The following is a 16,147-nucleotide window of genomic DNA, read 5'->3' as shown; positions in this document are numbered from 1 at the left end:
ATCCCACATTTTAGTGACCATTCCTAAGAGCCTGGTTTGGTATCTCTGGCTCTGCAGATATTAAATGTATAAAGAACAAATACTGTGGGCAGTTAGTTGTAAAGCTATGAGTTAAAAATTCAATTTTATATACAAACAGTATTTGTTTGTGGGACACATATTGATAATTAATTATCAGCTAAATTGTGGAAATAGGTGTGTATTAGACTTTCAGGTAATCAGCTTTCTTCAGGGTGATCAATCGTTAATGCAACCGCTTTCATGGCATGCGACCAGCATGTGAGGCTGGGCTGCTGCATCCATGATGCAGCTGACAGGAGGTCAACAGTAAACACAGTACAGTTTGTCGTATAAGCTATTTCTAACATATGTACCATAAACACATAAAAAGAGATGTAAATTACTGATGTATATTAAGCAAGAAGATAACAGAACTGCTTCGCCTCATTGTCCCAGCATTTATGACACCTGATTAGGAAATTGTTCATTACATTCTGCAGTTTCCTCTGAAAAATGGCAGCAATTTCTTGATGAATGTTAGTTTTAAGTTTGTATAAAGTGTGTGGATTTGCTATGCACATTTTCTCGTTTAATGTCACCAGAGGTAAAAACTGCAGGCAGATAAATTGGGGGAACAAGGAAGCCATATGATGTTAGTGACAACTCTAACTTGAAAAAGTCAAACCATTTCCTGTAATGAAAAGTTGGCTGTATGTGCAGTTGCAAAGTCATACTGAGGGCTCGTGAAAAAATGTTCTCTAATTAGTCACAAAAGGCTGCAAACAGTTTGCAACATACCTCTAAATGTTAACTGGTTCCTGGAAAAAAGGGCCTGTTGTTCTCTCAATGCTAATAGCACACTGTACTCCTCTTTACTGATCATGCGGAGATTACTTGTGTAATATATTAGGCATATCAGAACTCCAATAATGGTTATTTTGTGAATTAACATACCCACTTAGGTGGAATTGTGATACATACAAAAACAAGGGTAGGTTAGGGTCATTTTCTCCATCATGCACCCTATTCAAAATCCTATCACAAAACCACAACTTTTTTCAGTGTCACCCAATTCAAGTTCTTGCACTACAGTATTTTATAGGGATGTAATATCAGTAACTCCAGAGCCATTTGAACAGAGCTGTAGGAAATCCCCATGTGCTGAAAAAGATGTCAAACTGATTTTCTATGAGACCTTTCCAGAGTATGTGCTATGTTATCCAGAGATTCTTCTGTGAGTCCTATACATGATTGTTTATGTTTCCTATCAGGAACACGTCCCATTTCATGAAATTTATTTATCAGTTGATGAACTGGATTCTAATTAAAAATGTGAACATCAGGATATTCCTCTTGAAATAACCTCCTTACAGCACAGGCTGATTCTGTGCACATGTGTGAATAATACATGAATACTCTTTGGTGAACAGAATACCTGTATTTCCCCATTTTACATGAAGTGCTTTCACTCAATACACTTTATTGCATTGCCTGACAAACATGTGCTACTTGGGAAAGATTTCAACTCACAATAAATCCTCACAGTTGGCGGGAAAAAAATTCCCCATCAGCTGGTTGCAATAAGGATTGATCACTGTGTATATATCCTGTGTTAACTATTTTAAAGTCTAAAACTTGCACATTCATGTATTTTGCCTCTGCAGCAAACATTGTTTATACAAGGGGCAATCAAAAAGTTTCTGTTCAAAGGCCATACAATCCAGAATTGGTATGCCAAGTAGGCAAAATGACTTTGAGCATTGAGGCAATCACCTTACCAATGCACCAGGTTGAAGTTACCCATTTGGCAAGACGGCTGCTGGATTGGTTGTATCTTGACATCGGCTCCATGTTCAAATGGTGTTTTCGTGTGTCAAGTGGTTCCTGTACTCACAAGTAGTGGAAGTGTGAATTATTCAAGCGTGCATTTATGTTTTGTTATGTGTAAACAGGGCAAGGTGAGTGAATTAAAGTTATAATTGGGATCGATTACTGCCAGCATGGAGAGATCGTCACTCTCATTGGTGCAGAGTGCACACCGGCACTTGTGCTGCGCCAGCTGAGGAGAGGCAAGTGGACCACAGCGCAGTGTCAGTTACACGCTGCTGCTGCCACTTCCGTTGCCAGCTGCTCTGCGGGCCCAATGAGCGACGACTGGTGTGAGGCAAGGCAAAACAAGCCACATCCAGTGCGTATGACACTGGTTCTGGCGACTCAGCAGAAAGCGATGTAAGTAAGTCAGTGGTGCAGCGTAATGTGGAGAAGCCATGCACTACAGTGTGGCACTACTGGATAGCTACACAGAAAGGAACAATGGCGACTGACACAGCTAATTTAAATGATAATGCCAAAGTGAAAACTGCAACAATAAAAGAAACTGTGAATATACAACAGTGATATGAAGACTTGATGATATTTACTGAATATGAATTTAATGGGTAAAAGATGACACAGGCAACAGCAAGTGAATTGAAAGTGGAATTAAAGAAGAAAATATCACAGTGGGCAATACAGCAGATGTTTTTAATTGGCAGGTTGGAACAATTACAAAAAGAAAACAAAAGTTGTAGAGAAAATTCACAAAAACCAGGAAAAACGTAAGCAGGAGCAGTGCTAAAGACACCACATAGTAGAAATGTAACGGAAACAGTTTCTGCAGCTAAAATAGTGTCAGCACAAACAATGCAGCAAAATACACTGTTCATAAAGTCAAGAACAAATGAAGATGCAAATATAGTGCAACAAAAACTAATGACTTTAATAAACCACACCAAAGAGAAAATTTGTATAAGGAAGATCAAGCAAACCATTAATGTAGTCATTGTGGAAACTGCTACACAAAGTGACATGAGAAAGATAATGAACAACAAAAAGGTGCAAGAGACACTGATTTGTGAACAACCTAGGAGAAAGAGGCCTTTAGGGATACTGTATGACATCCCAGAGGACACAAATGCAAAGACACTCAGAATGACAATGTACATGCAGAACCTTGAAGATGAACTGACGAAGGAAAGCTTCTAAAGTGGCTTTACAGTACATCTAGAAGGGGAATATATTACTTTTCCTGTACCTGATTTCATAGATAGAATCCATTTCAGAGTGAAAAATCTGCAAATCTGCCAACAAAAGTGGAAAAAACTGGAGAAGTTATTGAAGCAGGTTTCTGCCAGAAGAAATGAATCATTCTTCTTGGATACTTTGTACAACCACTTTGTGATGACACATGGTCATATATTCTATAGTTACAGGCAAGTGGGGCAAGACAGTTGGATGTATACCCATCACCTCTAATGGAGGCAAAGATAGAAAAGCTTAATGCAATGAGAAGTGTCAGCGTATTGCATGAGGCTAGAAGTGTGACAGAACAGTTGCAGTTAGATGCATTATAAATCCAAGAGCCATACATGAAGGCAGGAAAGATCCCCATTATGCCAATAACTGCCCATGAAGTCACACAAGGGAATGTCCTATGGCAGCAAGTTGCATCCAGGTGTCCAGTGTTTTCAATTTAGTGATAAGATCAATGACTATCTGCTAACACTAAAGGATATTAATTACCAAGGATGAACTAAGCCTCTTGTGTATTATGTTGATGCACATGCAAGGTCAATATTTTGACATAGCCAACTGACTGACAACTAGAAGAAGCCGTTGTGGAACTCAACCTACAGGTATTGAATGCATCTGACAATCTGCCAGCCTATGAAGGAGGGTCGGAGCAATGTCAATGTCAATATCAACATCACCATAGCAAATATGGCAGTGGCATGCCATATGAAGGGCTGGAAAGTTGCAAGTTGAATGACAATGAGTGACCACAATATCGCACACTACACCATCACTGGAAGGGAAATCCAAGATGCCACAGCAAAAATGTGTGTAAGGTCCAAATATAAGATCAAGAATGCTAACAGGGAAGAACTAAGAAGAGTGTTTTAGTGTCCAACAATTCCATTGTTGGGTGGTGATGTAGATGTTAAAACACAAGAACTGACAGTGGCTATACTTACAGCAATGGAGGAATCAATATCTATCGGCAGGTGTCATTCTAAGGGAGGACCTTGCATCTGGACTGAGGTACTGCAGAAATTAAGATGTGAAACAAGATGAGCCAGGAAGCTACAACAGAGCAGCATGACTCAAGAAGAAAGAGTCTGAATGTTGCATAGATACAGGTATGTTAAACAATGTAAGAGTTGTGGAAAACAAAAATGGAATGATGGAAGAAATTCATGGAGGCTAACTTAGAAACCTATCTCTGAGGTGTACCATATAAAATAGTCTGCGAGAAAATACAGTCACCAACAGTCTTACCCATGCACAAAAGGAATGATGGGGCAGTAACAGAAAGTTGGGAACTGTCAGCTGCCCTGCTAATGGAAAATTCCTGATGATGGAGAGGAAGGTGAGATGGATGATTGGTATAGGTTATGGGAAATGTTATGGGAAGAATATGGGAACAATAAATTTGTACACCCCTTCACACAAGAATAAATTAGGCAAACAATTTTAAGGCTGAAAAAGAAAAAATCTCCAGGAGCGGATGGGATCCCTGCCAAAGTAATACAAGTCTTATGTGATCAACTAGATAGTTACTTGTGTGATCTGTGCAATGAGTATCTCTTGCAAGGAATGGTGCCTGCACTGTGGAAGAAAGCTGAACTGGTAATAATTAATAAAGGACAAGATAAGGATCCAATGATAACCAGATTCTACAGACCAATTTGTCTTTTGAGACTTCTCGGCAAGCTATTTGAAAAACTATTATGCAAAAGATTACAAGATCACAGACTGCTACATGGGGTGAGCCCTCACCAGTATGGGTTTAGAAAAGGAAGGTCAACTGAAGACACAATTAATAAAGCTTTTGCTCGCAACAGATACTCATTCTAAGTACACTCTAACAGTGATCATTAATATTGCTGGCACTTTTAATTACATATGGTGGCTGTCTTTCTTTGGTTGACTTATGGATCTGAAGTGTCCAGGAGCATTGTATAACTGCCTGAGAGATTATTGCCACAGGTGACATGCTTCTTCAACATTCCCAGGAAAGAAAATAACGAAGACAATAACAAAAGGCTGTCTGCAGGGATCAGTATGTGGTCCAGAGTTTTAGGATGTGGCACTGGATTCCATACTACAGAAGTTACATGAAAGCAGGCTGATGGCATCTGCAGCTTACATGCTGTTCATTGCAAGTGGTGACTCTAGAAGAATTATAGAAGACAAATGTAATGCGGCCATCCATGACTTGAGGGCTGGTTTTGAAGTGTTAAATTGTCTCTAGCAACTCGTAAAACAATGTACCTCCTGCTGAAAAGGAACCTAATAAGAAACCCTAAAATAAAATTAAATGATGTTACAATTAGGAGAAGCATAGTAACAAGATATCTAGGAGTATTTCAGGATGAATGCCATAACTTTGCATGTAGAGGAAGCAGTCAGTAAAGGAATAAATGTGATGAATAAAATTATAACCATTGCAAATAGACAATTTCAGCTTCCCTTGAACACATTCAGAGGATACTGCCAAACTATATTAGCACCAGTCATAGGATATGGTGCGAATGTCTGGGCTCATAGATTGCATCTAATGAAGCCAGCCTTAGCAGTGAGAAGAGTTGAACAATGCATGCTACTAATATTAATGGGCCCCTACTGCACTACCTTGAATGATACTTTGTTAGTATTTCTAGGAATATGCCCAGTGGACTTGGAAATTAGGAAAAATTGAGCCTTTTACTGATTAAAGAAAGGAAATCAAATGGAAGTACAAAGGGTGCTTGGAACTGAGGCAAATTCGAAAAAGGCAATAAAAGATTGCACATTATAAATGTGGAAAATATATGGGACACTTCAGGTACTGGCAGGATAACATATGAATTTCTCTCTAACATAAAAGAGAGATTAAAAGTGAGATTCTTAACCCATCAAGTGGACTGATACCTTACCTGACTGGCCTTGGCCCTTATACCACTTATCTATACAAAATCAGAAGACGGATGAACGATAGCAGTGTGGGCACAGTAGAACACACATTGTGGGACTGCAAACTCTATGAAGATGCAGCAGGTAATGGACACCAGGTATTTAGGAGATTGGATTCTAAAGCAGCACTAAGGAGCAAGCTGACCTGGTGCATCTTGGACAATATTGCAGCAACAGTATGAAGGAAGGTAAACATAATGAGGCATTTAACCATAAATCGACATGCTGCCATCCAGGCTAGACAACATACTCTGCAGATGAGGAGAAGATAATTGAGGTTAGCAACCACTGAATGAAATACTGTCCCAAGAATCTACATTGCATTGGTACAGATGATCATGGAAGTGTGGACTTTAAGAAATAGCAGTGATAGCTGGAATTACTTGCTACAGTGGAAATGCTGCTGATGTGCTGCCTGATGCCCAAGGAATCCAGCAGACTATGACTGTTGACTGGGGTAGTATGAGGGTGGATCCAGTAATGAAACCAACTGTCTCCAAGTTAAATGCACCAAAATAAATGTACAAACAGAGAACAAAACTCTGTAGTGTATGTAGTAGATTAGTAGGAGGGTAATTGATTAAGAGTTTTAATGCAGTTTTGTAGTAGTAGAAGCAGTTGTAGTTTTTTTAAAAAATTAAGTATCAGAAATAAATAATTAATACATAATTTATTACTATCCAGTGAAATGTGAATTGTATGGCCTATTTTAGATTTTCAGATAATAGGCTATAATTGTGAAAAATAAATAAAAAATAAATACCTGTTTGGTAAAACACTGTCCTGTTGTCTGAAGAAGACTGTAAGTGCTTGCTGCACATGTTTGTCCAACAGGAATCATCAGCTTTCTTAATGGACTGAAGGAATGATAATTGCATGGAGAAAGATCAGGACCATAGGGCTGGTGTTCAAGTGTCTCCCATTCGAGTTGGCATAAATTCTGTGTTACAAAATTTGCAATACAGGGACATGCATTGTTATGAAGCAGCATGGAACTTGGTGCACTATTCCACCGGTTTTTGACAGACAAGCTGCCGTGTACACAATTTTCATTCTCTGATGTATGTCTACCGGTGTTTGTCCTTTGACATCCAAGAAAAGAATAAGAGCATGTTGGTCCTGTTAGGACGCAATTGGTAATGTCACTACCATAGTTCATGTTTCTGCATTTACTGCATTCATGTCAGGAAGACACAAATGTCATACTAATCCCTTGCCTATGTGGTGGTGCTTGTATATCAGCATCAGAGTTACACTGTGTTGCACATACACTGCAGCAATGTCCTCAAACAGAAACTTTTATTTTTTTATTTTTTTTATACTGTTTCTTCATATAAGTTAAAAGAAAAGAATTAATAACAAAATTTACTCACTTCTACGGCAGTCTGTGGTAAAATGCTTGATGCCACATTGAAAGTTAGAGCTTCATTCCATACTGGATTGCAGTTTGATTTTCTTGCTGCAGTCTTCTTTTTCTTCACTCTTTTACCACCATTTAGCAAGTACACCTTCACAAATGGATCTGAAAATGAAACAAGAAGTTTTTGCTACCAATTAAAATTAGAATATTATATTACTGCTCAACATTTCATAACACCCTTTACATATGTGAAAGTAGTTGTAAGTCATAAAATGCAAGAAAAGTTTGTTCCTAACATCTGTAGTTCTTTGTTAATGCATAACTTGACTTGTGCCATATCCCTTAATGTCAGGTTCTACAACACATGATGATTGAGCAAATGAATGACTGAATAAAATTGTAGCTTCTAAGCAGTACAAAATCAAGTAAATGTACACAGTCTGTCAAGCAACATCATACATAATACACACAGTTGTAAAGAGAAGCTAATCATATGTGATAGATGTGTCTCCAGGTTTGAGATGCAGTGGTCACAACAGAGCTGCCTCGCAACATGGGCATAAGAGGTCATACGTTGTCATATAAGGGGTTATATGCCCTCCATTCAAGAGTTTCATTTGTTGAAACCTATTGCAGTTTGAAGCAAGACAAGTACCAAAATTCATTGTAAGTTGATTTCTAATGACAGGGCATGATGATAACTGTTTTTCTTTGATTAATATCGATGAGACCATGTAAATACCAGTACATAAATAGGAGATAGAAACAGTCACAGAATAAAATGATGAAGCAGTAGCTCCTTCTTTCCCAAATTAAAAGGTTTCCTGTTAATTTAATACTTTAAATGTAGCCTGTGTACACATAAATAATGTGTACCAGAATAGAGGACTTTTTATTGTAAGAATGTAGATAGTTTAACAATGAAAATAATCAGTTATTGACAATGTAAGTGGATAGATAAAAAATCTACTCACCAAGCAGTGGCAGGGGAACACACACACACAAGGATTTAACTTTTACAAGGTTTCAGAGCCAGAGGCTCCTTCTTCTGGGGGAAGAGTTGAAGGGTAAGGAAGAGGGGTGAAGGAAAAGGACTGAAGAGGTTTAGGGAAATGGGTACAGTTCAGAAAAGTCACCCAGAACCCCGAATCAGGGGAGACTTACTGGATGGGATGAGAAGGAAAGACTGTTGGGGACTGCACTGGATGAGATTTGAAAACCTGAGAGCTGATAGGTGGAAGGCAGGGTAATATGCTAGAAGGAGATTACTACTAAAACATCATGCACAAGTTAATGACAGTGGAAAGCTGAATGCATTGTATGTAACAGAGGTTGGAGGGTGGACAGTGAAAAATAGACAAGGCAGAAAATGAAAGAAGTAGAAAACTAAAATGGAGTGAAGAAAGGAGTGGTTACTGTGAACAAATGCTGTGACAGAAAGAATTAATGTAAATTAAGGCCAGGTGGGTGTTGAAAACCAAGCACCACCCAGTTATCAGTCAGGATGAATGGGCATAGGCAGAGGGTGTATACAGGACACACAACTGTATGTTGCAGAGCATGCTTTACAACATGACAATCATGACCTCAGTGCCTGTTCCACCACATGTGCCATCTGGATTCTTCCCTCAGACACCAGTTTCTTAGAACTCCGCAGGTGGCAACTAGTGCTATAACATGTCCTTGGTTCTCGCCACCCACCTGGCCTTAATTTACTTTGATTCCTTGTGCCTCAGCATTTATTCCCAGTAACTACTCCTTTCTTCACTCCATTGTAGTTTCCTACATCCTTCATTTTTTGACTTGTCTATTTTTTGCCATCCCCCCTCCCACTCTGTTACACACAATGCACTTAGCTTTACAGTGTTATTAATTCATGCACAATGTTTTAGTGATAATCTCTGTTTTGCGTATTACCTTGTCTTCCATCTTTGACTCTCAGGTTTTCAAATCTCATCTGGCGCAGTCCCCAACAGTCAGTCTTTCCTTCTTATCCCATGTGATAAGTCTCCCTTGACCCAGGATTCTGGGTGACTTTTCTGAATTGTACCCCTTTCCCTAAATCTCTCCAGGTCTTTTCTTTCTCACCTCTTCCTTCCCCTCCAACTCTTCTGCCAGAAAAAAGAGCCACTGGCTCCAAAAGTTTGTAAAAGTTAAGCCTTTTGTGTGTGTGTTATCCTGCCGCCACTTGGTGAGTAGATTTTTTCATCTACCTGTTTATATTATATTATCAACAATTGATTATTTTTGTTGTTAGATTAGCCCATGTGGCCATCATTCCTTCTTATGTGACCCTCCTGACAGTCTTTATTGTCATCTGTATTCTTGAAAGTATCATCGGTTTTCTGCCGATTGTGCTAGTATTCTGATCATTTATTTACCTGAACCACACAGTTTTATCAATGCTTTGCCTCCTACATCTTTTCTCATAGTACTGGTTTTCATGCATACAGATGAGCCCATTGTTATTTGTGGATTTGCATATAAGAATTCTACGGTTATTTACAGATTTGTCCACAATTCACTACGGTACGCTATGGGCATTCTCCCGAATGTCTCTCACCGATTTATTTTCAAATTTGACTGCTAATTTCCTTCCTGTCCTCCACTTACTCTGTTTATACACAATTCTTTCACATTTTTGTGCGTTTGTTTTTCACCACACTTTTCTGATCGACTTTTACTACAGTCTCCTACATCACAGTCTCCTGTGACTTTCTCTTTCTGTCTGGCCAGTTTTTAAAATTTCTTCGCCTTTCACAACTTTGCCTATCATTTTTTTTTCTATTCATTTTTCGGGATCATATTGACCACTCTTGTGGCAAGAAGTACTTGCCCACTCACTGCCTCTTGTTAACCATTGTCTGTTTTCACGATTTATGTTCGTATTTTTCTGATTTTCCAAAATTTTCCATGCATTTCTTCCATTTTTCTATTTTGTTTCACCCTCTGCCTCTCGTTTTTGCCACTCCCACCATGTATGACACTCCAAACCGTCCTCTCTTGCTGTGATGAATCACATCACATATTGTTGTTGTTGTTGTTGTTGTTGTTGTTGCGGTCTTCAGTCCTGAGACTGGTTTGATGCAGCTCTCCATGCTACTCTATCCTGTGCAAGCTTCTTCATCTCCCAGTACTTACTGCAACCTACATCCTTCTGAATCTGCTTAGTGTATTCGTCTCTTGGTCTCCCTCTACGATTTTTACCCTCCACATTGCCCTCCAATGCTAAATTTGTGATCCCTTGATGCCTCAGAACATGCCCTACCAACCGGCCCCTTCTTCTTGTCAAGTTGTGCCACAAACTCCTCTTCTCCCCTATTCTGTTCAATACCTCCTCATTAATTACGTGATCTACCCATCTAATCTTCAGCATTCTCCTGTAGCACCACATTTCGAAAGCTTCTATTCTCTTCTTGTACAAACTATTTATCGTCCATATTTCACTTCCATACATGGCTACACTCCATACAAATACTTTCAGAATGACTTCCTGACACTTAAATCTATACTCTATGTTAACAAATTTCTCTTCTTCAGAAACGCTTTCCTTGCCATTGCCAGTCTACATTTTATATCCTCTCTACTTTGACTATTATCAGTTATTTTGCTCCCCAAATAGCAAAACTCCTTTACTACTTTAAGTGTCTCATTTCCTAATCTAATTCCCTCAGCATCACCCAACTTAATTCGACTACCATCCATGATCCTAATTTTGCTTTTGTTGATGTTCATCTTATATTCTCCTTTCAAGACACTGTCCATCCAGTTCAACTGCTCTTCCAAGTCCTTTGCTGTCTCTGACAGAATTACAATGTCATCGGCAAACCTCAAAGTATTTATTTCTTCTCCATGGATTTTAATACCTACTCTGAATTTTTCTTTCGTTTCCTTTACTGCTTGCTCAATATACAGATTGAATAACATTGAGGAGAGGCTACAACCCTGTCTCACTCCCTTCCCAACCACTGCTTCCCTTTCATGCCCCTCAACTCTTATAACTGCCATCTGGTTTCTGTACAAATTGTAAATCGCTTTTCGCTCCCTGTATTTTACCCCTGCCACCTTTAGAATTTGAAAGAGAGGATTCCAGTCAACATTGTCAAAAGCTTTATCTAAGTCTACAAGTGCTAGAAATGTAGGTTTGCCTTTCCTTAATCTTTCTTCTAAGATAAGGCGTAAGGTCATTATTGCCTCACATATTCCAACATTTCTAAGGAATCCAAACTGATCTTCCCCAAGGTCAACTTCTACCAGTTTTTCCATTCGTGTGTAAAGAATTCATGTTAGTATTTTGCAGCTGTGACGTATTAAACTGATAGTTTGGTAATTTTCACATCTGTCAACACCTGCTTTCTTTGGGATTGGGATTATTATATTCTTCTTGAAGTCTGAGGGTATTTCACCTGTCTCATACATCTTACTCACCAGATGGTAGAGTTTTGTCATGACTGGCTCTCCCAAGGCCGTCAGTAGTTCTAATGGATGATGTCTACTCCCGGGGCCTTGTTTCAACTCAGGTCTTACAGTGCTCTGTCAAACTCTTCACGCAGTATCGTATCTCCCATTTCATCTTCATCTACATCCTCTTCCATTTCCATAATATTGTCCTCAAGTACATTGCCCTTGTATAGACTCTCTATATACTCCTTCCAACTTTCCCTCCTTTGCTTACAACTGGGTTTCCATCTGAGCTCTTGATATTCATACAAGTGGTTCTCTTTTCTCCAAAGGTCTCTTTAATTTTCCTGTAGGCAATATCTATCTTACCCCTAGTGAGATAAGCCTTATCTATCTTACCCCTAGTGAGATAAGCCTCTACATCCTTACATTTGTCCTCTAGCCATCCCTGCTTAGCAGTTTTCCACTTCCTGTTGATCTCATTTTTGAGACGTTTTTATTCATTTTTGCCTGCTTAAGTGACTGCATTTTTATATTTCTCCTTTCATCAGTTAAATTCAATATTTCTTCTGTTACCCAAGGATTTCTACCAGCCCTCATCTTTTTACCTACTTGATCATCTGCTGGCTTTACTACTTCATCCCTCAAAGCTACCCATTCCTCTTCTACTGTATTTCTTTCCCCCATTCCAGCCAATTGTTCCCTTATGCTCTCCCTGAAACTCTCTACAACCTCTGGTTTAGTCAGTTTATTCAGGTCCCATCTCCTTAAATTCCCACCTTTTTGCAGTTTCTTCAGTTTTAATCTACAGTTCATAACCAATAGATTGTGGTCAGAGTCCACATCTGCCCCTGGAAATGTCTTACAATTTAAAACCTGGTTCCTAAATCTCTGTCTTACCATTATATAATCTATCTGATACCTTTTAGTATCTCCAGGATTCTTCCAGGTATACAACCTTCCTTTATGATTCTTGAACCAAGTGTTAGCTATGATTAATTTATGCTCTGTGCAAAATTCTACCGGACGGCTTCCACTTTCATTTCTTACCCCAATCCGTATTCACCTACTATGTTTCCTTCTCTCCCTTTTCCTACTCTCGAATTACAGTCACCCATGACTATTAAATTTTCATCTCCCTTCACTACCTGAATAATTTCTTTTATCTCATCATACATTTCATCAATCTCTTCATCATCTGCGGAGCTAGTTGGCATATAAACTTGTACTACTGTAGTAGGCGTGGGATTCGTGTCTATTTTGGCCACAATAATGCATTCACTATGCTGTTTGGAGTAGCTTACCCGTACTCCTATTTTTTTATTCATTATTATACCTATATGTACTACTGTAGTAGGCATGGGATTCGTGTCTATTTTGGCCACAATAATGCGTTCACTATGCTGTTTGGAGTAGCTTACCCGTACTCCTATTTTTTTATTCATTATTAAACCTACTCCTGCATTACCCCTATTTGATTTTGTATTTATAACCCCGTATTCACGTGACCAAAAGTCTTGTTCCTCCTGCCACTGAACTTCACTAATTCCCACTATATCTAACTTTAACCTATCCATTTCCCTTTTTAAATTATCTAACCTATCTGCTCAATTAAGGGATTGGACATTCCATGCTCTGATCCGTAGAACGCCAGTTTTCTTTCTCCTGATAACGACGTCCTCCTGAGTAGTCCCCGCCCGGAGATCAGAATGGGGGACTATTTTACCTCCGGAATATTTTACCCAAGAGGACGCCGTCATCATTTAATCATACAGTAAAGCTGCATGCCCTCGGGAAAAATTACAGCTATAGTTTCCCTTTGCTTTCAGCCGTTCACAGTACCAGCACAGCAAGGCTGTTTTGGTTAGTGTTACAAGGCCAGATCAGTTAATCATTCAGACTGTTGCTCCTGCAATTACTGAAAAGGCTGGTGCCCCTCTTCAGGAGCCACATGTTTGTCTGGCCTCTCAACAGATACCCCTCAGTTGTGGTTGCACCTACAGTACGGCCATCTGTATCGCTGAGGCACGCAAGCCTCCCCACCAACAGCAAGGTCCATGGTTTGTGGTGGGAAGAGGGGGGGGGGGGGACATCACATATTATAGCTGTCATTTTCGAAAACATACTTTCGCACTATCAAAATTGAGGTCCCACATTGTATTTCTTGAAACCTGCTTGTCCCTTGGAGTTACTCCCAAAGGCCTAAAATTGAAAGTCCCTGTTTTTCGATGTAATCCTATTCTATACTAACCTCTTTTACAGTTTCAAATACAGCAATCTCTTGACTTACCTGACTAATCTGTGACCTATATACCTCATCTGCCAGTTTCCACTCCATCAGACTTCTCTCCTTCTACAAAATCATGCAGTTATCTGCCTCTCATATTTCCGTGGATAGTATCATCCACCAAACCAACTTCAGTCTGCAACAGCATGCCAGACTCACCTCAAAAAGCTATCCCACCTTCTCCTAAACTACCTCAACAATGGTGTTTCCCTTCCTGCTGATCTGCAGCTCCCAAACAGCCACACCATCAACCACCACTCCTCTTCTACAAAAAGAGCTTGGCCCACCTCATTAACATCACAGAGCCTTTACCACTGGCTCACAGACCTGTAATAACGCATAATTACAAGAACCAGTCACAACAGTCCAGAGTTCTCAACCTCTCATCCAAAGCACTTGTCCTGTTGCATTTCTTAACTCATGTTTAAGGCACTCTAATGTTGAGAAAGAACATTCTCTGCAGTAGCCACCAGAAAGATCATGGGAGGCACACATCGGCATGGCGTGTCAAGGACAGTAGTTGCCACAAGTAAAGTCCCGTCCACCAGAGGACACGCAAGAATTCAGCCGCACCCTCTGCCGTCAGACAGTTCCCGGTCTACAACATGTGAAGTGTGACGGAAAACGTGAACCGTGTTACTACACAATTGGCGACGAGTAGGGTTGTTCTTTCGCGTGTTGCGTTGTTGTTCCAGTTTCGCAGCTTATCCACGGCATGGAGGATTTAGTGCGGGTTTTGGTTGAGCAGCAGACACAGCTCATGGCCACCATGAAACAAGTCCTTCCGGCGTTGCTCTCCACATGGTCGGCTCCAGCGCCATTCCCTCCTCCTTTTCCCCCGTATGATGAGATGGCAGAGGATTGGGACGCATATGAACATCGCCTTCGGCAGCATTTCCGGGCGTTTCATGTTGCTGATGCGGAGTTATGTCATGCTCTTTTCTTGTCTTTGATATCTCCCTCGCTGTATCAAGTTTTGCGGCAGCTAGCGCCATTGCAGGAACCCTCGTCCTTGTTGTTTGACGCATTGTGTTCATTACTGTCTTCCTATTATCGCCGCCGCACGCATGTTGTGGCGGCTAGAGTCGAGTTCTATCAATGCAAGGTACAGCCCCATCAGTCTTACCGGGCATGGGCCGCTACCCTGCACGGTCTTAGTCGCAAGTGTCATTTTGTCACGGAGCAGTTGCGAGAATCGTATGCCCACGTTATGGTGCGAGACGTCATTGTTCATTCGGCCCCTGATAGGGAGGTCCAGCAACGGGCCCTGCAGTTGGAAGATCCTTCCCTTGAGGAAGTCCTGTCCATTGCTCAATCGTATGAAGTCTCTAACGCCGCAGGTCAACAGTTGGAAGCGTGGTGCGACATCGTGGCAGTTCAGGGTGGCACGGCTGCATCCACTGTATTGGGGGTGGACAAAGTGCAAGCGGCTTGATCCGGCCATTGCAGCCGCTCCCGCACATCGCGTAAACAGAGTTCTGGCCATTGGCCCCTGTTACTGTCCTGTGCGTCGTGTTATGTACATCATGATTGGTCAGAGTGCCCCCAGCGTTGGGCCATTTGTCGCAAATGTAATAAAAAAGGACACATTGCTAAAGTTTGCCGCTCAGCCTCAAAGGAATTGAAGGAAGCAGGTACAGAGGACATGGACGTGGACATTCAGGAAGTTTCATCGGGCCAGGCTCCCGACATATCGACACAAACTCTTTATCGATGCGTCGGTTCGGTCGCGCCGATTACAACTGCAAGTAGAAACGGGTGCGGCAGTTTGCTTGTTGAATGCACAAACTTACTCCGACCTTGGGTCGCCCCCATTGGCGCCAGTTTACTGGTATCTATGCGGTTATGGTAAACAGTTCATTCCCCTACTGTGTCAATTCACTACCGACGTTACTTACAAATCAGTCACTCGGCTTCTTACTTTTATTGTTGTCAGTGATGCGAGCTCCGCTAACCTTTTTGGATTGGATGCCTTTCAAGCTTTCGGTTTTTCTATTGCTGACACCATACAGTTGGTCTCCAAAGATGTTCCCTATCAATCATTGGAATCTTTGATCTCTAACTTTAAGGATATCTTTGAGGAGGGCCTGGGGCGTGTTTCAGAC

The 16,147-nt window shown here is 40.6% G+C and overlaps 1 protein-coding gene across 1 annotated transcript in view; it reads right to left on the bottom strand.

Moving 5' to 3' along the window:
• LOC126474555 (synaptotagmin-5) overlaps positions 1–16,147 on the bottom strand; it is a 258,676-nt gene that overhangs the window by 11,615 nt on the left and 230,914 nt on the right. Inside the window, exon 7 of the mRNA XM_050102030.1 lies at positions 7,368–7,516. Coding sequence (XP_049957987.1) covers positions 7,368–7,516 — 149 coding nt within the window. The remainder of the gene's footprint in view (positions 1–7,367; positions 7,517–16,147) is intronic.

The sequence above is a fragment of the Schistocerca serialis genome, chromosome 4 (assembly GCF_023864345.2).
Source record: "Schistocerca serialis cubense isolate TAMUIC-IGC-003099 chromosome 4, iqSchSeri2.2, whole genome shotgun sequence".
Taxonomy (NCBI): Eukaryota; Metazoa; Arthropoda; class Insecta; order Orthoptera; family Acrididae; genus Schistocerca; species Schistocerca serialis.
The sequence above is the reverse complement of the archived record's forward strand: the minus strand, read 5'-3'. Positions and strand labels throughout refer to the sequence as shown.